This window comes from Colius striatus, chromosome 1 (assembly GCF_028858725.1).
Source record: "Colius striatus isolate bColStr4 chromosome 1, bColStr4.1.hap1, whole genome shotgun sequence".
NCBI lineage: Eukaryota > Metazoa > Chordata > Aves > Coliiformes > Coliidae > Colius > Colius striatus.
Genome location: NC_084759.1, coordinates 190,572,201 through 190,598,000, shown reverse-complemented (window position 1 = coordinate 190,598,000; position 25,800 = coordinate 190,572,201). Strand labels below are relative to the sequence as shown.

Genomic DNA, 25,800 nt, shown 5'->3' with positions numbered 1-25,800 from the left:
ACAAAGAGATTAAGCCTCTATTTTTCGAGTAAGGGTCTTGTGACTTGTTAGCAAACTAATGGAAATAGCTGGTTAGTATTTACTCCTGTTCTCATTCAAGAGAACATGATCTGGATAGCTGTAACGCCTCATAAATGCCCTCATGAATGGTAAGTTGAGTGTGCACCACCATACCCCGCGCAAGAATTACAGTAACTTCCAGTCTGGGTTCTCTCACAGTATTGACAGATAGATGAAAATAACTGCACAACTTTTTAAACAAATGACACTTCCAAAAAATAATTGCATTTGTAGCACTTCCTAATCTCATTTCAACAGGATTCTTAGTTAAAAAATACTATTTAACTTCTTAAACACGGCTTCAAAGATACAGCACATGTAACACGTGTTACAAATGTGTGACAAACATTCCATCAACATTTCAGCTCATTGCATTAATAAGGACAGTAAACAGCAGTACTTTGGAAAAGTATTCAAGTATTTCCCTGAAATACTATATAACAAAAGACAGATTCTGGACTTTGTATGACAGTACTTCAAGCAAAGATCATTTGCAAGTACTTTTTGTCATAGAGAGCAGTATGAGTAACACTTTGTAGCAAAGATACAGGACACCATTTTGATATTATACACAATTGGAATGTAAATAACCTCAATAGAAAAAAAAAATCTGCCATTTATAACAATTTTCAAGTGCTTCAGTAATAAAATGACCAATCACCATGGCTTACACAGACCAAATAGATGAGAGACATGAAATCAATGCAAGCTGAATGACAGAAGTGCCAATAAATATACACAAATAGAGAATCATGAGCTAATTAGACACAAAAAAGAACTATACACTTAAGACAGAAGAGAGCAGAGGCTGATTTCTGGTCCTCAGACAGGAATAAATTTATGTAAGAAGAGCAGAATTTAGCCCCAAGCCTACACACAGAACATGTATGTGCCACAACGGACAAATCCATATGCAACTTAAAGAATCACTCCGTAGGTAGATATGATAGTCTTCATTTTTTTCCCATAAAAACAAATGAGCACAGTGAACTCGTGATTTATCAGATGCCCATTTCTTCCCTTGACTTCACAAAACAAATAATTTTTGCTTCCTATGTAGTTAAACAAATGTTATTTTAAAAACTTTAAATCATCAAATAATATTTTTAAACTTAACATTTCAAGATCTTGTTTTGCAAAGACACCTTAACATACATAGTAGAATCTCTAAATGACTGAAGAGGGAAGCTTCTCATATGTTAATTTTAGATGTTTCAAAAAAATTAAAACTTGCTGGTGTTTCAGAAGATACTTATATTTTCTTTTGCCTGTGCCTTCTTACCATTGTACAAGTATCCTTGCAAGCTGCTTGCAAGACATTGCATTTGCAGAGTGTGGTATTTGGTTATTGTTCAAACAGTCATAAAACCCCTTTATAATGCCAAAAAGCATCATGCAAGGAAGCCTTCATAGAATAGATAAGGTATGGTCTGTATATGGATGTGCTTTTGTTTTTCAAAGTACTTCTAAACTCTTATTAAAGCCAGGAATGTGTGTTTGAATTGCATTGATAAGTTGCAAGGTATAGTCAGAATTACAAAATGAAAGATTTTACTACAAAAAGATGCGAATGACACCACTGTTGCCCAGCATTTAAGCCACATACAACTATGTAACACTCCCAGCAGAAGATGTCTTCTAAGACACTGGAAACATCTTGGTATCTTGGTTTGATGACAATGCAAAGTCCAATGTTTTATGACATTTAGACATTATTGCAACATAGCTGCTAAATTAGCTCTCTAGAAAAGCACAGAGAATTTATCGGTCATTGTGAATACACATATATATGCCCATCTTCTTTTCTAACAGAACTTAGATTACATTGATCCAAGGTATATTTTAATGATTACAATGTTTTAAAAAAAAGACACAATGCAAGAAAATGTCTAAAATTATACTGAAGCAGCCAAAAAAGTAATCTAAAACTTTAAAATACTTGTCAATTTGACTAAAATGCATATTTACTCAATTTCCTTGAGCTTTTACTTTTTACTTCTCCCCATTGGAGGAACAATGTCTATAGTAATTGTTCAGTGCTAATCTGGCTGTAGGTAGCTTCATCTTTACAGTTTTCCTCGATTCCTCTTGCAAATAGTTTCATTAACTGGCAGTGAACCCTGAAAGATAATAATAAGAAAAGAATGAGTACTATGTATTTGATTCTAACAAGCCAAGAATTTCAAGCAGTTGGATGAAGTTCTTTGCTCCACACTACAGGAAGTGTGCTCTCATTTCACATATGATCGTCTACCAAAAAGAAGGCTTTATTGCTTCCACCTAACCATAGAATCACAGAATGGTAGAGGTTGGAAGGGACCTTTAGAGATCATCTAGTCCAATACCCCTGTGGGATCAGGTCCACCTAGATAGGGTCACACAAGAACACATCCAGGAGGATTTTGAAGACCTCCAAGGAAGGAGACTCCACAACCCCTCTGGGCAGCCTGTGCCAGGGCTCCCTCACAGTAAATAGTTTTTTCTTATGTTTAAATAGAACTTTTTGTGTTCCAGCTTCTTCCCATTACCCCTTGTCCTATTGCTAGCTACTACAGAAAAAAGGGATGGTTCAACCTCCTGACATCCACTATTTAGGTATTTGCAAATATTAATGAGATCCCCCCCTCAGTCTCCTCTTCTCCAGACTAAACAGCCCCAGTTCCCGCAGCCTTTCCTCCTATGAAAGCTCCATCGCTCCAATTATTCCTTTTTTCCACAAAAACAGATCTATGGGGCATTTAAATGAGCTGATCTTGTACAATACACAAAATTTATAAAAATCAGTTTGGAATGCTCTGTGATTATGTTTTAATTGAACACACTTGTATGTAAGTATTTTGTATTGTAGTTTTGGTTCCCTTTGTTCTAAAAACAAATGAAGACAAGCAACAAAAAACCTCAACCAAACCTCAAATCCCCAGCCAAAAAAGAAAAAGCCCTTCAAATTTCACAAACCTCTTCCCTTCTAATCTGACTGTTTGCACAACTGCAAACTTCTTTCTCCATATGCCAAGGCTGGAGATAAGACTCTGTGCTGTGTGTCAAAATAATCAAAGTATGAGACATACTCAGTATTTCTGTAAGACAATGATGTTTATTTAAGCTTAATAGGAAAAGCTACTGCTCAGAATAATGAGGTATTCCACTTATTTAAAAAGAATCCTCCCAACACCACCTCCACCACGATCACTTCAAGCACATAACATCAGTTCCTAAGAATTAAGTATGACTTCAAAGATAGGGCCATCCATCTATCCCAGAGTTATCATTTACATTATATATCATTGGAGTATTCTCTGGAAAGGATTCCAAAAAGTAACCAAAAAAATTAAGTTTATCATCAGAAGGCTCAAATCTGCTATGCAGAGACACCTTTTTGGGATGTCCCTATGAGCACCTTTAAAATCAATGTTTTCTTAATGGCTTAATGTTTTCTGGTATACACAGAGAAAAATCGATGCGTACCTCACTTCAATTGCTGAACTGTCCAGAGTTTCTCCATCACAATTCCAGGTGCTATTAGCAATATTACAGCAACAGGCCGGATGGTCTCTGCAGAACTGGCCAAAACGTTTCTTTCCTATGTCTGTGATGCTGCTTTCGTTGTCTTCTGAAAGCTTTGATGTAAATTGAAAACTCTTCACCCGATAAACATCTACAAATGAGAAGTCAAACTACAAAGGAAAAAAAAAGTTAAATTGGGCAATTACAATTAGTTTAATATGTTTGATGTGCAAAGCAACTCAGCATGCAGCATTTTTGTATTCAAGAAAGTCTGTCCACTCCAATTTCCTAGAGAAGCTTATCTAAGGCAGAGAACAATTTTACTGTGAGGATGAGGGAGCAGTGGCACAGGCTGCCCAGAGGGATTGTGGAGTCTCCTTCCTTGGAGGTCTTCAAGACCCACCTGGACATTTTGCCTACGCGACCTGATCTAGGTTGACCTGCTTCTGCAGGGGAGTTGGACTAGATGATCTCTAAAGGTCCCTTCCAACCCTACCGTTCTATGACTCTATGATAAGTCAGAAGCAATAAAGCCTAATGGAACCTTACTTTTGAATGGTCCTCTTCAAGTAGCTGCAATACCACCACTTTATACATAATCAGGTAACAGGTTCTGAGATTATGAGTAAATGGTATATAAAAGCTATTAAAAATTCCCTACAAAAACTATTTTGACATGGAATCAAAATTAAAAAGGTTTGGAATCTATCTCTGTACTATCCTCAGGACCTATTCAACTCTAGTCCTTAAGACACATGGGCTTTTCTGAAAGTCTCCTGCTTCTGCATCTGGAACAATGTCCTGAAGGTGAAAATTCCATGACAGTGTAATCGCATCACAGTGCTAGATGTACAGGAACACAAGAACAGAAGGAATGTTCTTACATTCCAATAGAAAAAAAAAAATGGCTAACTACTCAATTAAGAAAGAAACAGTAGGACAATTAAGAGATTGCTCTTCCAAGAGAGGTTACAGCTTTATGTTACAATATTTAAAAATGCTTTATAACAAGCTCTGTATATTAAAAGAACAGTCAAATTAGAGGGTATCCCTATCTGCTCTGAAAGCAACTTAACTGATTTGGACTTAAACATTTTTCAAGCTGTAATAAATACAGACATGTCATTTAGCAAAACCAATGGAGTATGTTTGAGTGCATCTATAAGAAGGGGATGGCAAGGAAGCAGAAGTGAACAAAGAAATAGTTTACCCATAAATCAGCCTGTATTAATGTATTGACACCCTTTTCTTCCTTTTTACTTTCCCATTTTCTGATGTTTTCAAATAGGGTTTCCCACTATTATGGTAAACACTAATCAGTGGTGAGGATGTAGGTACAGCCCTGCATTAAATCTACACTAAAAGCAACATATCCCAGAAAGAAACAGCTGGGAAGCACTGGAAGCAGAATGGCCACATTGGCAAATCACAAAAACCATCAGTTGAAGTGACCTCCTAGATCTGAGAGTTCCCTCAGCGTTTAACCATAAACAAACTGTCAAGTTGTCAAGCTTCACATCTGGAAGCAGTGGCTCACAGGTAAAATGAGCCTCACTGAGCAGTGAGCTAGTCCAAACAACTTTGTTGCAAAAACTGTCATTGATGGCTGTACAGAGCCACTCATGAATGCTCTCATGTCTCAAGTCTAAGCAGAAGAGTCTATTGACAAATGCTGAAGCCAATTTGAGAGACAGACAAGAAAGACTTTGAATAATCAAAAATACCAAGGGAACAGTGAGAGTTAGTGTGAAGGACTAAAGGGAAGAAGAGAAGACTGAGAACTGGCAGGAAGGAGGAATGCAGTCAGACACACAATGTCCCAGGGAATGGTAATGAGGAAATACAGGAAAGAGAATCTATACTAATTCTTCTACAGTGAAGGAAAAATAGCATCATAAAAAAGTGAGATTTCTTATTGTTTTTATAACAAGATAAGACTTTAGTCCATTGTTCAGATCATTTCCAAAACATGTTCATAATATCAAGTTGTGACAACTATTAAATAAGTGTATTCACAGCCATAGCTCTGGCTTCAACAGATACTACAACCCAAAGCAGTGACAAATCTTCCCTTGCAGTTTATCCTGACAGCTACAACATATGCAAGGAATAATTTTGAAGCCGAATGCATATCCTGACCACATACACATAGTAAAATTCTGCTACAAGTCTGCAGTTTACAATCAAACTGCAGTTCTAGTAACTTTCTTCTAAATCTCATTTTTATAGTTTATAAAAAATGATTTATTATTCTTCACTAGATCACCTACCTCAGCTACGCTGTACTGCTGTGAGCAGTTTTTCATAACAACTACATGGGGGCAGAGTTGCGACAGAATCACTTTAAGTAACTGTCCAGACAGCAAATACATGGAAAATGTTATGAAACAGAATTCAATTAGTAAAAGTGCAATTTTGTTAGAATGTTATGGCCAAAAACTTGACTTAGCTAAACTGGTTTTTTATTCTCTAAATGGCACACATGCTGAGATTATGGCACCCAAAATGTACGCACACTTTAAAAAAAACCCCCAAACCTGCTTTGCAGATGTTCTTTTTATCACATAAGAATATTGATATTTACAATTTAGACTAACTCTGGAGAAACTGTTGTCAAAGGGAATACACACCTGATCATCTTGGTTTGTGTGTCTGACAAGATACCGTAGAAAATCAAATCTGGAGCATTTACGAACTAGAATGAGGTCGGCTGCACCATCTGCCAAGTGAGCTGCTGGTGAAAGACCTTTTGGACTTCGTGGACAGGCACAGCTCATATTTACTGCATTGATGGCTAGAAATTTCCCTTTAATAACCTTCCATTCTTCTTCATCTTCTGAAACACATCAATAAAGGCATTAGAGACAGGTTATTATTTCATCTACTCATCAGAAAGTTAAAAAAAGCAATCACTCTTGGCAACTTAAAAAGTTTTTACTGGGAATATTCATGTACTGTCAATAAATGTCTAAAACTAAAAAAAAAAAATCTATTTTTCATATAGTATCAGAAAAAGTTGCTTTCTCCCATTACAGACTATGATTACCTATTAAAGTTGCTCACAATGTCTGACATATACATGTCAAATTCAGGATCAACAATACTCAGGTAAGGCCACAAAGTCTCAGGCAGGGAAAAGACAGAGGCAAGCTACAACTCTGGTAGTGTGAAACTTCAACGGGGGGGTTAACCTTTGAAAAATTTTATTCTTGCTCTTGCAATATTTTAATCTCTAATAAACAACAATGCAAAGGCAGTTTAGTATTTGGTTTCTAAATCAGTGTTCCTCTTCTGCTTCAATACCTTCAAACTATAGCTAGGAAAAAACCCAAAAGACAAAAAGTGAAGAGATGACTCAGGGTTCAGCAAAGACCAGCAAGCAGCAGATCAGTAGCCTGTTTTCACCTCAAGCCCAAGTGTCTGAAGATGAATACTATTAACACTATTGAACTTTCCCATGTGTAGATCTTCAGAGATTTCTGGGAAACAACACAAAAGTCTGTTTTCAAAAACATGAAACTATACTGTTAGAGATTTGACCTAGACTGAGCTTAAGTATGTGATGGCATCATTACTACCATAGGCAGAGGAATTTTCTGGAACAAAAAAAACACTTACAGGCACTGAACAGAGCCATCATCTAAACTGTATTTTCTTGACTATGGATTAAAAAAAAAAAGATTAAAAATGCCTTTGCATTTTTGGATTACACATGACTGCCTTCCTCACTACAATAAGAGCAAGTCATAAAGCAGTCATAATGATCTCTCCTTTTCTCCTCATGATTCAAAGGACCAGCTCCACGGAAGTAGTGATCTGGAGCAGTCCACGGAGATACACTCAGCTCTCAGACTGTTCAGGAGTCGAGTGCCATTGTTGATGATAAGGATAAAATTAAGGAATGAACAGAAAACTATTAAGTTTATAAAGCTTGATCATCAAACCACAGCAAGGAAGAGGTCTTGAGGCATATTAACACGTGCAGACTTACATCTAACATTATTCAGTTCCCCACATTTGGGTTAACTTAGTTACTTTCAAGGTGTTTCTTTGATGAGACCATAGATGACATTTATACTACATATTTCATGTCGTGAAATTCTGATATTCTTTACTGTATTAGTTTTAGGAACTTTGTATTTACTTTAGAGAAACATTATTAGATTTGGACCTAAAAGTCCATGATGCATTCATTTTAATTGACCTTTTACAAGCTTCCTATGTCAGAAAATACAGGAAAAAAAAAAGGAAAAAAGATGTTTGAAAAACATTCTGTCATCATCCTTTAATCTTTGAACTTTTCTTGCTTCCTTGAATTTTTATATTGGAACTTATTATCCACTCTTTAGTAACAGGACCAAGAAAAACAGAATAGGATTATAATGTGACAGAAGACATTGATAAATCAGTAATACCAAGAAAAAATGCACCTCTTAAATTCAACATTTTTACATCATTTGCCAGAGTGGTTTTAGTATTGCTTGCTTTACTGATGATCTTTTTATGTTGCTCTCAAGCAGGACAGTACAGAAAGAAATACTTTAAATCAGATTCAAAATGTGTATGTTAAGAGAGATGATAAACGACCAAAACGACAAGCTACAGAATGACTCTGTGCAGGCCGCAGGCAAATGATGAGGCCATGGCTTCAAGATGAAGGTGAACAGAACAGAACTGAGTAGTGGTGGGGTATCGTACAGAAATATGTAAGTCCACCTGGTCACTGATGAGTTCTCCAAGTTCACTGCCTCACATTTATTTAATAAACAGCTTTACAAGTTTGTGCTAATAAACACAATTTTTTAAGCCTGATCTATTCTAAAAGTTATTTTTATGAACTGCTTCCTTCTGTACTGCCTCATAGTTCATCAGTTAAACTCTTCTCAGAAAAAGTCCCAGATCACAGAAAATATTTTTCTAAAGAAATGAGACCCAATTGAATGCACACTTAGTGTAACTGTATTAGAATTTTCTAAGGTTTGGATGGAAATTACACTTCACATAATAATCACCTATTTAAACATATTTCCTTAAACTCATAAAAATTGTATTATCTAGTAACTCATGATGATTAAAAAAATCAAACACACAACACTTGAACTGACATATTTTGAAGAATAATACTTTGTATAATACTATACCATCTTATTTTTTTATGACAAATTACCTTCTTGTTTTAATCCACATTCCTTGTTCTGTTCTGCCAGCTGTTGCTCACTTCTCTTGCAAATGTAACATCTGAAAACACAAATACCATTCAGCTACGGAAAACAAAACCAATATTCAGTTCAACTTTTTTGCTTTACCCAGTCATTACAAGATCTTCCCCCCACCACAGGATGCAGCAGTGCACTGACAGCTATGAATCACCATCGCCCTGCAGGCAGTAATGGTAACGCACAGTGCTGGAGGCTCCTGGATTTCAGAAACAACAGAATCACAGAGCCATAAGCTCCACCCACCTAAGCTTTGACTTTCTCACTTCCATCCCTGCACTTTAGGCAATGCTTCTTTCCATTTCACCGGAAATTCATTCCATTTCTGCTTTGTAAGGGAGTGAAGCATCTCCCTTACGATGAAAGGCTGAGGGAGTTGGGGCTCTTTAGCTTGGAGGAGACTGAGGAGTGACCTCATTAATGTTTACAAATATGTATACCGTGGATGTCAGGAAGATGGAGCCAGGCTCTTCTTAATGATGTCCAATGATAGGACAAGGGGCAATGAATATCAGCTGGAACATAAGAAGTTCCAAAGAAATACAAGGAAGAATGTCTTCACTGTGAAGGTGATAGAGCACTGTAACAGGCTGCCCAGATGGGTTGTTGAGCCTCCTTCTCTAGGGACATACAAAACCCATCTGGACGAGTTCCTGTGTGACCTGCTCTAGGTGGCCCTGCTCTGGCAGGTGGGCTGGACTAGATGATCTTTCAAGGTGCCTTCCAGCCCCTGAGATTCTGTGATTCGTTTTACCTCCAAAATCCTTGTTGATCTGCACTGGTTTTCTATCACACTTACTCAAGTTTTTGTATAGCAGAATGGACTGTTCTTGTGGTTTGAGTAAGTATCATTCAAGTCTCCTGGGCCTCTTTAGGTCTCCCACTGAATCTTGACAAGATTCCCAAATAAATAGAACTCTATTCTCCTAAACTTCAGGGTTGCAATTTTACTTTTCACCTTGCCTGCTTTCTCTCAGGATTTTAAACTATAATCTCACAGTCACTACTGCCAAGACTGCCCTCAATCATCCCATCCCTGCTTTCCTTTTTCTGTAAGCTTAGCATTTGTTCTAGTCAGTCTGTCAATCATCTGCATGATTGCTGTCATCACCATACTCCAAGACTCTCCTAAATTGCTTGTGTCCAGCCCTATTGTCCTTCTGGCAATAACCAGGATGTATAAAATCCTCTGTGAGGCACCAGGCACTCTTTACTCCCTGACAGACCTGGGTAACAGTTCTCTTGCTCTGGATCTTCCCTTGCATCAGGAAAGTTGCTGCAGGTAGTAAAGGGGGCTGTGATCTGTAGTATGTCACAGCCCTACCACAGTACAGTCTCAAGTTACATGTAATTTCTGTCCAAAGCTTCTGGCTCCTCTGAACCTTGCTGTGGTTTTTGCTGCTGTAACAACTACTAGCTCTCCAATAGCTATACTCACATATAAAGAAGCATATAAGGAATCATGGGAGATTAAGGTAGGCCTCCTGACTGAAGAAACTACTGAAGAATATAATTCCGAATTTATAGAGCATAGTAACAATCTATAAAAAAAGGCTAAACAGGTTGATTCCCGAGAGGATCTATCCCCAGGACAAACAATGACAACTGTTGTCACGGCACTAAATCACGAGAATTGCTAGATCCAGCTACAGTGTGAACATCTGAGAATTTTTTAATAATTATTTCCATTTGTAAAAGCTACAAGGTATCCAGACTTAACATTAGCAGTGACACATCATAGTACCTTCAGTATCTTGTATATTTTTCTGCATTTAAAATTGAGTGAGGAGGGGAGCAGCTAACAATTTTATTACATTTTTGTTTACTGATCTGATAAAAATGGTGCTCTCTTTAATGAGTCAATGAACCTTTTTACAAGCTTGCCTCCTTCACAGTAAGCATTTTGATGTTATAAACAACATTTCTGTAACCTGGTTATGTGCAGGCCTCTTCAAATAATTCAGAGATAAACATTACCCTACCCTGCTCTGCAGCTATCTTTATCTCGTGGAGATCCCAGTGTGTGCTTTGCTGGTTGAAATGAAATTGTTCCTTCATAGTAATGATGAGAAAGAAAAGTCTTGAAGCCTATATGAAAAGAGATATTAAGTAGCATTAAGTCACTATAAATCCACACTGCAAACACCTCTGCATACAACTCTCGATTGTTCCTCTCCTTCTCTAAGGAGTGGAAAATAATAGATGCCCTCCTCTAGTTAACAGATTTCTATTATGATGTTTTAGACTGTAAACGACAAGGAAATACTACTCCCGCCAAAATCTTTAACATTTGCCAACAGTGCCATGACTTTGCTTGACACCTTTAAAAGCCAACAAAAAAATTTTATCTGTACATCACTGCCAAATCTTAACACTGGCCCTAAAATTTGCTTTTGCAATTCCTTTCTCTAAAACAAGACAAATCAAAGGAGGCAAAAAATACTTTTCAATAGCACAGGATTAACCCAAATAATCACGAGCTAGGCTAAACTTCTCATCTATAATCACCGCTGGAAGAAGGACAACATTAACAGTCCATTCCATCAGCTCTAAAGACATAGGACTACCTATCTCTTTCTAATTGACTGAAAAGAAAGTAAAAATGATTAGTACAGTAAAGCTATTACTTTTTAGGCAGCTATGACTAGGTGACATTCAACAGAACTTTAATGAGCACCCTGTTAATGTTATCTCCAAAGTTACAGAGCTTTACGTGATGTGATCCAATGTACTTGGTATGACAAGGAGTTTAAAATCAGGTTCAGTATGTTTCTGATGTTTAAAAGCTTTAGAGAAGGTTGGCTTGGAAAGAGTACATCTACTGCTCCAATATGTTTACATTGTGACATAGGAATGCAATCATTACACAAGTTACCTGAGTAGTCATATCTCATCGGACCCATCCACCGCTTCTTTTCACTATCTTTTAATATATCTCCGTAAAAGCCATAACCCAGCAATGATACAGAGTATCTCAAAAACGTGTTGTTATGATGTACAGAAGAGACATCCAGAGGTTGACAGTCACCTATGAAGATCAGAAGACTTATTTTGTTTGCAGTTGAAAATACAGTAGTAACTTTTAACAACAAAGTTTAAGAAAGTTAAAAATAGGTTGTATTTATGTCACAACATACATGTCACGTCCTTATATATTTCTTACACATGCAGAAAGGAAAAAACTTTAATACTGATTTAATTTAATAATTAAAAAGCACCAAGTGGGAAGAAAGAGGTCAATGTGCTAAAAAAACTATAATTAAGAATTCACACTCATTTCCCCTCCATTCATCTTCAGCACACTAATCCTGCAAGTCAAATTATCAGAGGATAATTCGAGCTGGAAGGGCTCTTAAGAGGTTTCTCATCAAACCTCTCATTCAAAGTAAGTTTAGCTGTGAGGTCAGATAAGGCTACTCAGGGCTTATCCAGTCAAGTCCTGAAAATCCCTGAGAACAGAGTACACCACCTCTCTGATGTACCTGTAGTGTAAGCTTTGGAGTGGTGGTGGGTTTTGGTAGGTCTGGGGGTGGTGGTGGTGGTGCTTCTTTGCCTGTTTCTTTTTTGTTTTGTTTGATTTTTTTCCTTCTTTTCACTGCCTCTTATCCTTCCACCACAGACTACTGTGAAGAACCCTTTTTATAAGCGACTGAGACTCTTCAAAATCTAAATAATCCAGGTAAATTACTACAATATACTGAATCTCTCTCTAATCCTAGCCCAATGGCCTGAACTCTGCATACACTGAACAGTTAACTCTAGGATAGTAACAGAGAAGTACACACGTAAACCTTTGCAACACCAGCTCCTAAAGCTGCAATTATTAAGCACTCAGTAACATGTGATTATGAAAAAAATCACTCATTTGAAGATTCTATCCTTTTAAGCTTACACAGCACCATTAGAACTGAAGACCACCTTGCACAATTTTTCACATTCAGTATTAAGAACTGGGTGACTGTGATTCTTCAGGATGTGGCAGATGGGATGGACACCACCAATCACAATGCACTGAATATGTCAAGCTGTTTCCTTCAGCCCCTGTGCACTTCAGGGACTCCATTACGACAGGACTTTGAGAAGTGGCAATGTCAGCATCCCTACTGATGCCAACATATCAAAAAGCATTTACTGAAGTGTAGTTGTTTTCCTCCTTAGCTCTTCCTCAAATACATGACTTACAGATGGTAAAAATGGTAAATTATCAGCCAATTTCAGTTAAGAAGAAGCCATACTTTTAACTTGGCATGGAAGCCTTGAATTTCACAGGACAACTGGGCAACTAGCAGAAAATACTGCCAATCAAGTGTACGTGCACTTGTCATAGCTTTCTCTATAAAAGATATATAGAGTCCAACAACTTACTCTACTTATTGTATTTCACTGCTATTTTCAAAAGCATGCTGAAACACATGAACACTTAAATAACCACATATAAAGTTTCATAATGTTATGATCCTTTGAAAACAAAGAATTGCAGTAGAGAAAGTAATTAATTTTTAGACTCTTGCATTGCAAATCAGGGACTTAAATCCTGGACAAAAACTTCTTATTTTGACTCAACCCTTATACTCAAATTATATTTCACAGACAGAATTAAATGAAATTACTATTTTTTGCTATTTTCATAATTTTCATAACAAAATCATGAACTGTGATCACCCACCTACAATAATATGAAGAGCTGATGTTACTGGATCAGAAATGCCAACAGTTGAGTAGCATACACAATCTGTTGATCCTGAAAAATAAAAAAACTAGAGATTAATTTATATCTTTTCAAAACAAGTATCATTGGTGGGGTCCTCCAAGTAAAGGCATTACATTCCTTCGGCTTGCCCCCTTCTATTTTATGGAACAAAGTAAACACAAAGATACAAATATTGTGATTTCAATAGTAATACCTTTCCCACGGTGAGCAGAATTTCTCTCTCTTCATATAAAAAACCATAGATTTTCACAATGTAAGCAATAAATTTATAGCTGGTAGTGGAGGCAAATAAGTTAATTCACATGAAAAATTAAAGATTACATTATATCAAATAAGGATGGAGGAGAAAGAATGCATAGGCCAATTCTCCTTTGGTTAAGATTTCTTACTTATTGAGACCTCATGAAAGAAAGGAAGTTGACTAGTCTCCTGTTTTTTAGGGGACTGATCTAAATTCCTGTCTGCCAACATACTCTCCTGCACTTACATCTTAAACCAGAAACTCTTGCTTAGTTCCACTATTTGAAAATTAGTAAATATTTGCTTTCAGGAATTCCAGATAGGGGATCAAAGTGGATAGCAATATACCATTACTGTTTTGAGCAAAATACCTACAAGAAAAAGGAGGATAGCTTTAAGTTTCACCTATATTCTGTCTTTGTTACTAATTTCAGGCTCTTCCTCAGTCAGTATGTACATTCATACTGTGCTGTTTAGAGATAGGCAATTGTCTCCCATACCTACAAAAAGCAATCTAAGAGCCTAAGGTAGGGTTCTAATTTTTACTCTGGAGCAGGGACTTGGAAGTCAGGGCCAGACATACTGCAGGATATTTGTTGCAGCACCTAACTCCAAATTTATCTTGTAGTTTCTCCCATCCCTTCCTTGAAAATGAAATCCTTTCAAGTCAAGGCTAGCAATCTGAAAACAAAAGATTACATATATGTTATCAGATTTGCTACTGATACACTAGATATAGAACAGCTCAGACACTGCACTCCATTTCTGACGCCTAATCAAATTTAAATACAGAACTAAAAATGAAGGAACAAGTAATCACTATTTAGAACCAAAAGTGGATTTTTTTCTCATTTCTGAGAACAGTCAGGACATATAGTTACCAATATGAGCAAAGATGACCTTTCCCCCTCCACCTCACTTCTCAGGAAATGGACACTACTTCCCCTGCCAGTGAAAGGCATGAAAGAAGCTTCTATCAAGCAAACACTATACAGAAGGCAGCCACAGTGAACAAGAAGCAACTCCAGGAGCCAATTAAAGAGACAGTAAATACAACAGAATTGCAGAACAAAAGAAATACTGTGACTGAAGAGATCTCTCTTTAGAAGGTTGAAGTTCAAGATGGTGCAAGTGTACCATTACAAGCATATGCCAGCACAAAGGAAGCAGGACTCCACTTTCCCCTTAATTTTCTAACAGACAAGGTACACAGATGACGGCCACTGTGTTGCATTTGGAGTTTTATAGCAGAAAATATCAAGCAGAGTTCAGATACTAAGGCAACGCTTTACTGCAATCTTTTTCAGTTTCATTTTGCCTCCTACACTTATGAATTCCAGTTAGGTTGAAAATTCTTACTACTTCTAAAAACAAAACCAAAATAATCACTAAAAACAGCTGCTGATCTGAGATGAACTTTTACTGATGAAAGTACAAGTCTAAGATTTTATCCACCCTTTCTCATTTCTTCAAGATCTGTTTGCATTTTGCTGTTAGAATTACCTTAGTCACATTTGTTTTGATGTAAATTGAGCTTCCAAGTAGTCTTACGCTACAGGTAAGAGGAGAAGAGGGGAACTCAGGCAAGCTCTATTTTAATACCAGAGGTTTATCCCCCTGTACTCTTCTGTAGTCAATTAAAAGCTGATTTAGCTTTTGGGCAACTCTTTAGAACCTGCTTTCATTTCTGTTCATTAGCTAGCACAGGAGGGCTAAAATTAGATCTGAAATCTGAAATTAATTCTAAGATTCTAAAACTGGGGAAGACACTAACGCTGTTTTCCAACTGTCAAATCATCTTCTCTCAGATATGCCAGTGGAGTACCAACTACAAACATAAAACGTTGGGTTTCTTCGTCAGAGCTAGTAGCATAGAATAACAAAAATAGTAGCATTCCTTACACATATTCCATAAGACTATAACTTGTTGTAACACTACACCAAGCATGACCCTAACAGTACTAATGTAAAGGTCACAAAAATGTCCAGAATGCCTGTCAACTTGAATCTATTTGACTATTTCATAACCAGAATTCCAGACCACTTTGGACAAAAAATGGGTTTCTCCTTAGTTTTAAGTTAGGTGAGTCTTTTAAAGGATTTGGAAGTTACTGCTGTTGAAACAGCATTCTGAGTAAATACACATGCAAACCCCACCAAAATCTGGCTTATTTAATCAGTATAAATCTGATACAGAAACCAGGATTGGAATGTAAACATAGCTAGACCAACAGTCCTTGATTAACAGCCTAGGATTTCCAGAGTGCTCAATTTGGCCCAGAAGCTTTCAGAGAGCAAGTCTCTTCACTAATGTTAGGTGGTAGATATCACTTGTTCTGGTTAAATGAACAGAAAAGCTATACACATAGTCTGCCAGATTTTTCTTGGAGATTTTTAAGGGCTACAGCTTAACAGAGTGAAAGAGAATAACATGTAAATGAGAAGAAAGCAGTTTTCCTACTTGTTAACTAGCTAATTCATTAAAAAAAAAAGGGAGAGAAAGATCTTCAGAGTGGTAACTAATTTTTGCATTAGTGAAACAGAAGGGAAGAAAATTGGTATGGAAGCAAATAGTTACATTTCAGGTTAGAGACATGTAGAAGTTACATGTGTACATGTAACACTGCAGACTATGTCAAAGCTTCCATTCTGGTCAAGGATATCTTAGCAAGAATGGCGAGAGCAGCTTGAGCTTGATTCAGGGTACTCACATGCAGGCTCCATCTGAAGAGCCTTAGGAAACAAGATATTTGCAGAAGATACGTCAGATGCAACAAGGTCTACAGACTGAACTAACCATATTAACCAGATGCCCTGGCTAGAATATCAGTTTAGATGCCCATCTCACCCAAAGACAATGTGAGCATCAAAATTTGGGTATTTATTTCAAATTGAAACTTAACTCTAGGAGAGTAACGTCATCACCTAAAATGACACCAACTGGCATTCAAGTGTTGGAGATTACTCTGCTTGGCCTCCAACAGCAATGGAGCGTAACATCTGTCTTGCAAAAGGCTACTGCATTTTAAGACAGGGGCATCAGACCACCATACATAGATGGCTGAATTCCAAATTAAATGTCTGAAGCCTCCCAGCTAAAGAAAGGTCTCACCCTGGATATTCTGATATTGAGAGCCTACTGAAAACATGAAGTATGTGGAAGACACATCAACTAGTCTGTTGAAATAAGCATAATTTCTTGGAATCTTTACCATATTATATGTACTAGAGCCTGGTTTCACTGCCCATTTTCCCAAAAGTCTGTTTGTTATTAGGAGGTATGATACATTCATGAGGTATGATATGTAGATTTTATATAGGCAAGTTCTTCTGTGTTCTTCCCTCACCAAATTTAAATATTGCCTTTTTAAAAATAAATAATTTAATGACTTAAAATAATCAAGGAAATCCTTTTAATTAATCACAAGGAGAAAAGAGCAAGGTATGTATTTAAAACATTGAAGAGTATGTACTTCCCATAAAACAGTTTTGCTAAAGCAAGATTAAAGAAACCACAGTGATGGACTGTACTACACAGAATACAGTGCAGCTAAATCACTAGATTTCCCCTTTGCATGCAAATATTGCTGGATACTTGTGAGTAGACAAGTCATGCAGACAGGTGCTCAGATACCACCTCAAAAGCTTTAAATTGGTCATAGAGTCACCAAAGTGATAAGCAAAATCAGATTATTTATTGGTTGTACAGAACAGTACATGCCATAGGAATCAATGTTTACTATCTGTAATAAATGAGAAGGCAAAGTGCTAGAATTAATAATCTGAAAAATTAATGACTATCAAATTTACAACTATGTTCTCTTAAACCAAAATGTGTGCTTTGCACTATAAATATTCATTTTTGTGCTTTTACTGATGGAAAACTAAACAAATTCCAAAGAACTGGAAGACTGCCATTGTAGTACTGAACTTAAGCAGATGACAGAAGCAACAGTCAGCTAGATGCCCATGCTATAGAGAAGAGAGAATTTAAAGCAATATTCTCAGCACTCATGAACATTGCTCCAGATGAGACACCCTTGACAGGGCAGGTGCTTCCACAGGACACTCAGAATCCTCAGAGACCAGTTAGCATGGCAGCAGGATTCTGTACTGCAAACAGGTAGAGTACCAACTCAAGCATGGGTCCTCTATGTTTTCACTATTTTCTTGGTCACAATCCATGCAGTCAGTTCAATGATAAAACAGCAGGTGAGTCACGTTAATGACAGAGTAACCTTGTACTCTTGTACATAGCATTTAGTATTTTTAAAAAAATATAGATGGTGACTTTTTCTGGGAAGAGATTTTCAAATGACAAGGATCTCACCCATTCAAATCTAAGAGGCGAAGCTACTGTTACAGGCAGAGATGAATGGCTGAGGCACACAGTAACTCTCCTACTCAAAGATTCATGTAACTTCTTTTCTCTATCCAGAAACCAAGACATCTAGTTAACACGTCTGCACAATGACAGACTGGCTTAAAAAAAACAAGAGAAGTTCAGAAAGACTTTGGGCTGGGGAATTTTTGGTAATCACTTCAGCAGAAGTTCAGTACCACAAAATAACAGAATCTTAAGAGTTGGAAAGGATCTCAAAAGACCATCTGGATTAATACAATAATAGCAGATTTGAGAGAGGAAAAGTAATCTTTACTTGGTTGTCTTCAAACAGTCCTACCATATTACATGGAGCATTTGGCTCTACAACTGTCATTTCCAGAATAATTGATTTAAAATGCTGAAGAAAGAACACAAAACATTGCACTTGAGATTTCAAACTGGACATACTGAACCTTGAAATGAGATGCAAACTAAACTACAAAGAACATTAAATATTAAAAATGTTGTAACAGAGAAGGCTGTGGACACAGCACTTGGAGTCATTTAAAAAAAGAATTAGATAGCTTTTTACGCTATGCTTTAATACATTTTCAAAGACAAATTTTGCAATGTAGATGTCAGCAGTATGAGTCCAATCACGCTTCATGATTTGACTTGCAGCCACTTTTTAAGTTTGTAAATGAAATCTCCACCATTTTTCTGTACAACCTTCACATAAGCAGCCTGTGCCGTCTTCGCTAAACTGCTACAGCTACACATCAACATGATTATAATCATAACACACGTTTCAGTCCTAGACATTAGAGTTCATACCTTGACCACAACAGAAGTCAGAAGGATGTGGATATTCTAGAAGCATAAATCAATATAGCAATCAACACTTTGTTTCTACACTTTACTCAATCTTCTCAAGTGCTTGGAAGCACTATCCCCAGGGCAGGCTGCCCGACTTGGTTTTCAGAAGAACAAATGCATTAATATGATGCTACAACACAGACTGAAATGGGATTATTTTTTTTTAAACTGCTGAGACCATAAGAGCATTTAATCTAATCACTAAAGAGTCCTTTGATGGCAACTGACAGCTTTGTCCCCCACTTTCAGTTTAGTTTAGTAAGAAGAATAAACTGCTCCAGAAGGTATCATTTTAATGCTGCCACATGTGGATAAAACCTCAGTGTCACTTAAAAACAGAATAACTTCTCTTACAAGTTCTATGGAAGTATACTTCCACTCTGATTGAGTGAGAAATCATTGCTGAATGTGCTCTTAAGTCTAGATGGCACAAGGAGCAGATAGTAAAACCTTGTCAGGCTGTCCTCTTAACAGCTAGTCTGTTTGCAAGTAATCAGTCAGCTTACACTGCCAGATTTAAATAATGGCTGCAACTAAGAGAAATTAAAAAGTTTAAACTGCCATTTGGATAGAAGCCTTTATTCATGCCAATAAAAGCACAAGCTATCTCATTAAAATGTATCATGAAGCATAAATAATATTTTTCTAATTAGAGGACACACTAAGGAAACAGACTGTTGGGAAACAGTCATATCTGTTAAAAAAAAAATCCAAAAGGCCAAGCAGGAGCTTGACCCAGAAAGTTAAGTCATGACTGACAAGAAGTATCAAACATTAAACACACACACATAGAAAAAGAAGAGCCTGCACAATGTGATTCTGCCTATGAAATAAAGTTAATTACTCAAAAATGGTCATCTATATGACTGTCTTAGCATTAAAACTTTCATTTGTAGTTTCAAACTTTTTTACAAATAAGCTGACAGTTTTTGAGCAAAGATAGTCTCATGAATTCAATGTTAGCTTCAGTACAGACACTGACTAATCACAACCACAAGCCAGTCTGCCACATTTCTGTTAACGCAGCTTGACATTAGGAACTAAATGAGAAAAAAAGAGGTAAAACTGCTGATTGTGTCACTTTACCCCAGGCTCCTGCCCTTACTGAGTAAACTGCCTCCATTTATCAGAAGACACACAGAACTTTAGAACTTAATCTCTAAGCTCTGAGTAATTTGTTTTCAACATACGTCAGTGAGTACTTAGGATTTTAAGAGAGACATTGATTATAGAAAACTAAGAAGAGCAACCTGTTGCTGTCAGTTTAGGTGGTTTTTTTTTTTTTTTAAATGTATTTTTAAGTATCTCACTTATTTTAAAACATTCTTCTTGCACTAGTCTGGGAACTAGGGGATCTGTTGGGGTCCAGTACACGGTCAGAGCTCCATGACATGAAGCAAAGATGAAGAGAGAATAGCTTCACCTAGGGCTGTAAAAAACGCAAAATTCTTGCTGCCCTTCCTGACCACTCTGTAATGTATGAGCTTGGCTATGTCACGCACAATTTAAAGTCCCTGTGATGGCTAAAGAAGTGTTAAGAAAGGGATAAGATTTGTTCAGGAATTTAACTCCCTTTTTCAGTAAGCAAGCACCTTCCTATACTTTCAGTAATATTTTAGAACATACAAAAAAATCAAGATATACATTATCCTCTGTACCTTCACAAATTTGATAACTAGAACTCCAAGGCCAGCTTCTTTATACACCATTATAAGTAATTTTTGAGGGATCTGAATAACAACTTGTAGAAAATACTTGAATCGTAGCACTGACTACAAGGCTGTACCTCATGTTAGGTCAAGGAATCAAGCACACAATACACATTCAACTAGCAAACAGCTACAATGGACAAAGCAACAAACAAAACACTGAAGTACTTAAGAGAAAAAAGTGATTTCGGCAATACTAAAACATCAGTGAAGATCATACTTTTCGGTTGCAAATGGAAAAAATGCATTAAGAAATCAGTGACAAAGCAAGGTTAATCATTCAATTTTAACATGCTTATATAGTTAACTTCCTAAGGACAAAGAGATAACTTTTAATACTGAGGTTTCACTTTTCAAATTGTGTCTTCTTATGGTCACTAACATCATCAGTAAAATCTTATGAAACTAACCATGTAAGTAAAAACATTTAGTGCAAGAAATTTGCCCAAATAATGTAAATGAAGGCTAAAGTACTTAAAATCCTATACTTGCTAAGTTTATTATACAAACCAATTTTAATACAAAAGCTTTAAGAAAGAATATAATTATAGTCATTCTGTTATACAGAACCCTTAACATTATAGCTAACAATAGGAATGAAAAAAACCATATAGGATATTCACATTGTAACTTTTAGATATATAACCCTTATTGTACTGCAAGCAGAAAGGGTTAAGCTTCTTCCAAACAATTCAGGCCATTTAAGTTTGGATACACTCTTCGCAAAGATATAACAAATATAAAATTAGTCACCTAAGATCTGAGGATACAGATGTAAAATTTCACTTGGGGTATTTTTATAACTTGTGTTAAATTTTCTCATAAAGCCCAAGTTTCAGTTCTGGTCAGGAACTCATGTTTACTTCATATTCCAATTCTTTACCTCAAATCTCAAATGTCTGACAAGAGAAAGTCAACAGAATAGAAAAGACACTGAACTGTCCCTTTGTCTTGCCACAGAATCTTCAAAAATGCAGATGCTATTAAAGAATTGCAACACAATCCAATCTTTGAAGACAGAGTCATCTTGTAAGTTCATTTTTGAAGGAATCTTGGGGACTAACTGGACAGGGTGAGGTAATGTGTGGGACACCAGATTTAACAAGACTGATCCAAATAGTGCTTATGGTTATTAGAAAAATAAGTTTATCATTAAACACCTGAATTCCAAGAAAGAGCTCTCACAAAAGCCTCTTAATGGCAGTAGTCAGGACTGCCTGAAAAAAAATGGCTGACAGAACAATGAAAACTGAAGGTATAGCACTTCTAAAAAGGGGAGGAAATTGCAACTTGGTCTGGAATCTAAGAACTGTTCCTCAGCTGTAGTTGCCTTATGCTTTCTGTGATGACAACTGGAGGTTAAAAAAAAATAAAAAAGAAAAAGGAATTTAGCAATTTAGCATTTATCTAGAGTTTGTTAGACCAGTGGGAGGTTCTAAAGAAATTTATGGAGTATTTGGAACTGAAAGCATGTTTATCACGAGCGTCTATGTTCAGTAAACTTCACTCATTAATGTATACAGATGGCCAAAGGTATTACTGTCAAATCTGGTATTAACACAAAATAACTCTTAAAAGAAAAACAAGCCCTTAAATTCTTAAGTTACACATTAAGATTTTATTTCCTTTACAAAGTCCCATTCCCAAATAAAATTGCACGTGATCAGTAATTATACCAAGATAGAAACATCTTTAGCTAAGTGTCTTTATGGAATATCACTGCTCATATCTCACACTTAGGCCTAATTTCAAGAAGTTATGAATAAGAAGTTGTTTCACGAATAAATTAATCAAGTCAATTGGAAGTTAACCCTTTCTTACCAGCAGGAATTATGCCAATCCTTATATTGCACTGGACTAATGGTGCTTTGGGATTATTTTGGTCTATGCCAGAGTCCTTCTGCATTCTTCCAATGAGACCATGCATCACTTCACTGAACGTGCCGTCCCCACCAACACAAACAACACTGCCAGGAAACACAAATTAGAATGCACACTAACAGTCAATAAACAACACAGTGAGTGTTCTACTTAGGGCATGCCCTGGGCACATTAAAAGTAGTTGTTTGATTCTCCTCCATTTTTACAGAATTTAACAGTCCACAGTCAACTTGGCAATTAACAAGAAGCAGGAATGAAAAAAAAAATAAAAATCAAGCTACACATCTGCAAATGCACCTAGACATGTCTACAATGTTTGAAAGAAAGTGTTGGAATGTAATTGGAAAAAAAAAGTCTTGATCCTCTATTACTGCGTGCAGACAGACAAGTATCAGTGGAAATTCACTGTACAAGGAGAACACTGAACGGGACTGTACATACAGCTTTCTGAGGAAACAAAATGGAAATAGGGTACCTTCACTAAAAGGGAGAAGTCAGCTAATATTTGTGACTTCAGGGAGAAGTACATTTTAAGCTATTAATTTAATAGGGATGCACATTACAGGACGATCAAAAACCACAAAAATGTCTTGTTTTCTGAACATGCTGAGAGCTTCTCAACTATGCATATCTACATAACCATTCATAATGAAACACGAGAGTTCTCCGTGTTACCAGATGCAAAAGTCTGATTTGCACATTGAACTCAGGTCAGAGCTGGTTCAGCAGATACACAGATTCTCAATATGTTAAAGCTCATCAGAGAGTATACAGTCAAGGAAATAAAAGACACCTTTACAGCAGTATACATTTCATGTGCAATAATCAAACGCACACCCTCCACTCTAGAAGCATAAATATTCTTTAACTGACAAAGTAATTCAAACACATTTAAAAGGAACACATGACAAATCCAAATTATGCACGTAGTTCCCAGTATACACATTTAGGTATATTTACTGTCACCTACAGTAATCATTTCCAATGTATAAACTAATACTCTTCCACATAATCAGCAACAGGTATTGCAGAATGAATACTTATTTCATAGGACAAGTTAGTTTATGTAATTAAGTATTGATGACTTAAATTTACTTATTACTGTATTTTCAGCAGAAGGAAAGCTTGAAAAAAACAACAGTATTTTTTCATGAATGGAGAGGACAGTCTTAAAAATACACACTGTCCAACTCCTAAGTCAAGATACAAGAGACAGAAAGAAGGGAGAAAACGATATTTGCTGTTCATTTTAATAATTACTCTTCTTATAGCTTAACTACATTATTCCTCAACCTTCTCATCCATTTCTGCACATTCTAAGGAGGTTAAGTGGAAAAAATTTCTACCTAAGTCAAGGTAATGTTGTCTCAGTAGTGTTTTGTTTATAACAAATGATATGTCCAGGCTCAGAGATGACAATATGAATATCATACCTACCAAGGGTATACATTGACAAATACAGAAGTTCATATACACAATATCAGCATGACCAGATTCATTGCAAATGTCAGATGATGTGTGTGAGTCACACACATGAAGGTCCCTAGTGAAGAGCTACTATAAGAGAGATTTTCTTAGAAAAATTCTTGGAATTTGGGTTTACCTTTCTAATGGACTAATATCTCACTCTTTAGACAGATGATAACAGTAAACTACATATATTAAAGGACTTCAGGACAAGAAAGTCCACAAGAGTTTTAAAAGAACTGTGATCCTTTCTAATTTTAGTCATTCTGTGAATTAATTAAGACTAGGAAAACAACCAACCTGAAACAGTTTTTAAAGGCTTGTGCAAAAGGTATATGGATAAGGAAGCACTGTGATTCAGATGTGTTACACGTTCTACACATGATTATTACCTGCACAATATTACAATTTGCCTTAGTTTTTCAGCACAACATGAATGAGCATTTTAAGTAATCAAAAATGCATACTTTAAGTAACTGCCTTTAAAGAGAAGCTGTTCTATAACTGAGCTATTAGGTTACTATACTCACCATAAGAAATTCTTGAGGGAAAGTGGGAAATATTAACAGGAACTATGCACAAGAGGTTTAAATAAGCTGTTTCAAGTAAATATACTTGGAAAGTAGTGAAGCCATTATCATTAAGAATTCTGTTATCTAGATCCAAAATTACAGGCATTCTCCAAATAAGGAATCTAGAGATTAAATGAAGAAACTCAACATTGAATGAAGGGAAAGTCATCTATCAGAAGCCATCTAAGAGGACAGGTGAACAGCAGTTCTGTGTAAGAATCCAAAGCTTTTCCTATGAGAAGAATCAATGAAGCCTGAAGAAACATACTCATTTCTGCACTTTGACCATTTTTTACATCTTCCACCCAATCACATGATTTACTGTCACAAAGAACTATAAGAACTTCCTGTTCTGTTCATCACAGAAATAGATCTGTATACAATAAACAAAAATCAGGTTTAGGAAGACAGGTTGCAGTTCCCAAGCTAACTGTCACTAATGCCCAGTATGGCAATAGAAAAAAACCACATGAGATCCTAAAACAATGCAGTTCTCTGGCCAATCGTTCATCTCAGTCATATTAGAGAAAGAAAAACAGAAAAAACCACCAAAGGAATAAATAAATAAATAAACTCTACAATGAAGGACTGTCTGAATCTGACAAAGACACTTCAGGTACCACTACAATTGGTCACTCTTATTTGTAGAATACAATTTGCTAGGATTGGACATGGGCTCACTTTCTTCCCTCTTCTGCTCGGTATTGGAATTTCACCAACCATCAGTATTATCTATATCAAACCACCTAAGTCAAATGAAAAGGAAAAGTCTTAAAGAGTTACTTTTATTCTAGGATTCCAGTTTCCCTTCCTTGCACTTCTGCAAAATTAAGAAAAATACCAGCATAGTAGAAACTGCTCAAAGTCAACTCTAAAGATTAGAGTAGGTGATGCCAAGGAACAATCTGTGAATGTAGTTCCCTACTATCACAATTTCTCAACCCCATGCCCTCATTTGGTTTATACAATCAATGTGTATAGATCTGCTCCCCTAGCAAAAGTACTCTGAAAAGACAGTGGTTTATAATTGCAGCTTACAGGGTGAATGTACCTGTCAACAAACACAATTAGATGCTATTTCAAAATACAGTATTTATGAGAGTTTATCTGCACAGGTTCTGTATGCATTTTTGTGACTTTTCAGTCATGTAACTTATTTCATGTCACAAACCTTATGGTGGAATGACTAGCTAATTCATTAATATTTTTTTAACAGTTCATGGTTTTTACACACAGGCTG

General features: G+C 36.4%; 1 protein-coding gene across 2 annotated transcripts in view; it reads right to left on the bottom strand.

Moving 5' to 3' along the window:
• Nucleotides 1–263: 263 nt before the first annotated feature.
• CERK (ceramide kinase) overlaps nucleotides 264–25,800 on the bottom strand; it is a 40,960-nt gene continuing 15,423 nt past the window's right edge. The window contains exons 6-13 of one of the 2 annotated variants that reach the window (XM_062018462.1): nucleotides 22,462–22,607; nucleotides 13,447–13,521; nucleotides 11,656–11,808; nucleotides 10,763–10,868; nucleotides 8,732–8,802; nucleotides 6,195–6,400; nucleotides 3,526–3,734; nucleotides 264–2,180 (exon numbers count right to left, since the gene is read on the bottom strand). In XM_062018462.1, the coding sequence (XP_061874446.1) occupies nucleotides 2,081–2,180; nucleotides 3,526–3,734; nucleotides 6,195–6,400; nucleotides 8,732–8,802; nucleotides 10,763–10,868; nucleotides 11,656–11,808; nucleotides 13,447–13,521; nucleotides 22,462–22,607 (1,066 nt within the window). In that variant the 3' untranslated portion in view covers nucleotides 264–2,080. The remainder of the gene's footprint in view (nucleotides 2,181–3,525; nucleotides 3,735–6,194; nucleotides 6,401–8,731; nucleotides 8,803–10,762; nucleotides 10,869–11,655; nucleotides 11,809–13,446; nucleotides 13,522–22,461; nucleotides 22,608–25,800) is intronic. The other variant, XM_062018472.1, reaches the window with a different exon arrangement.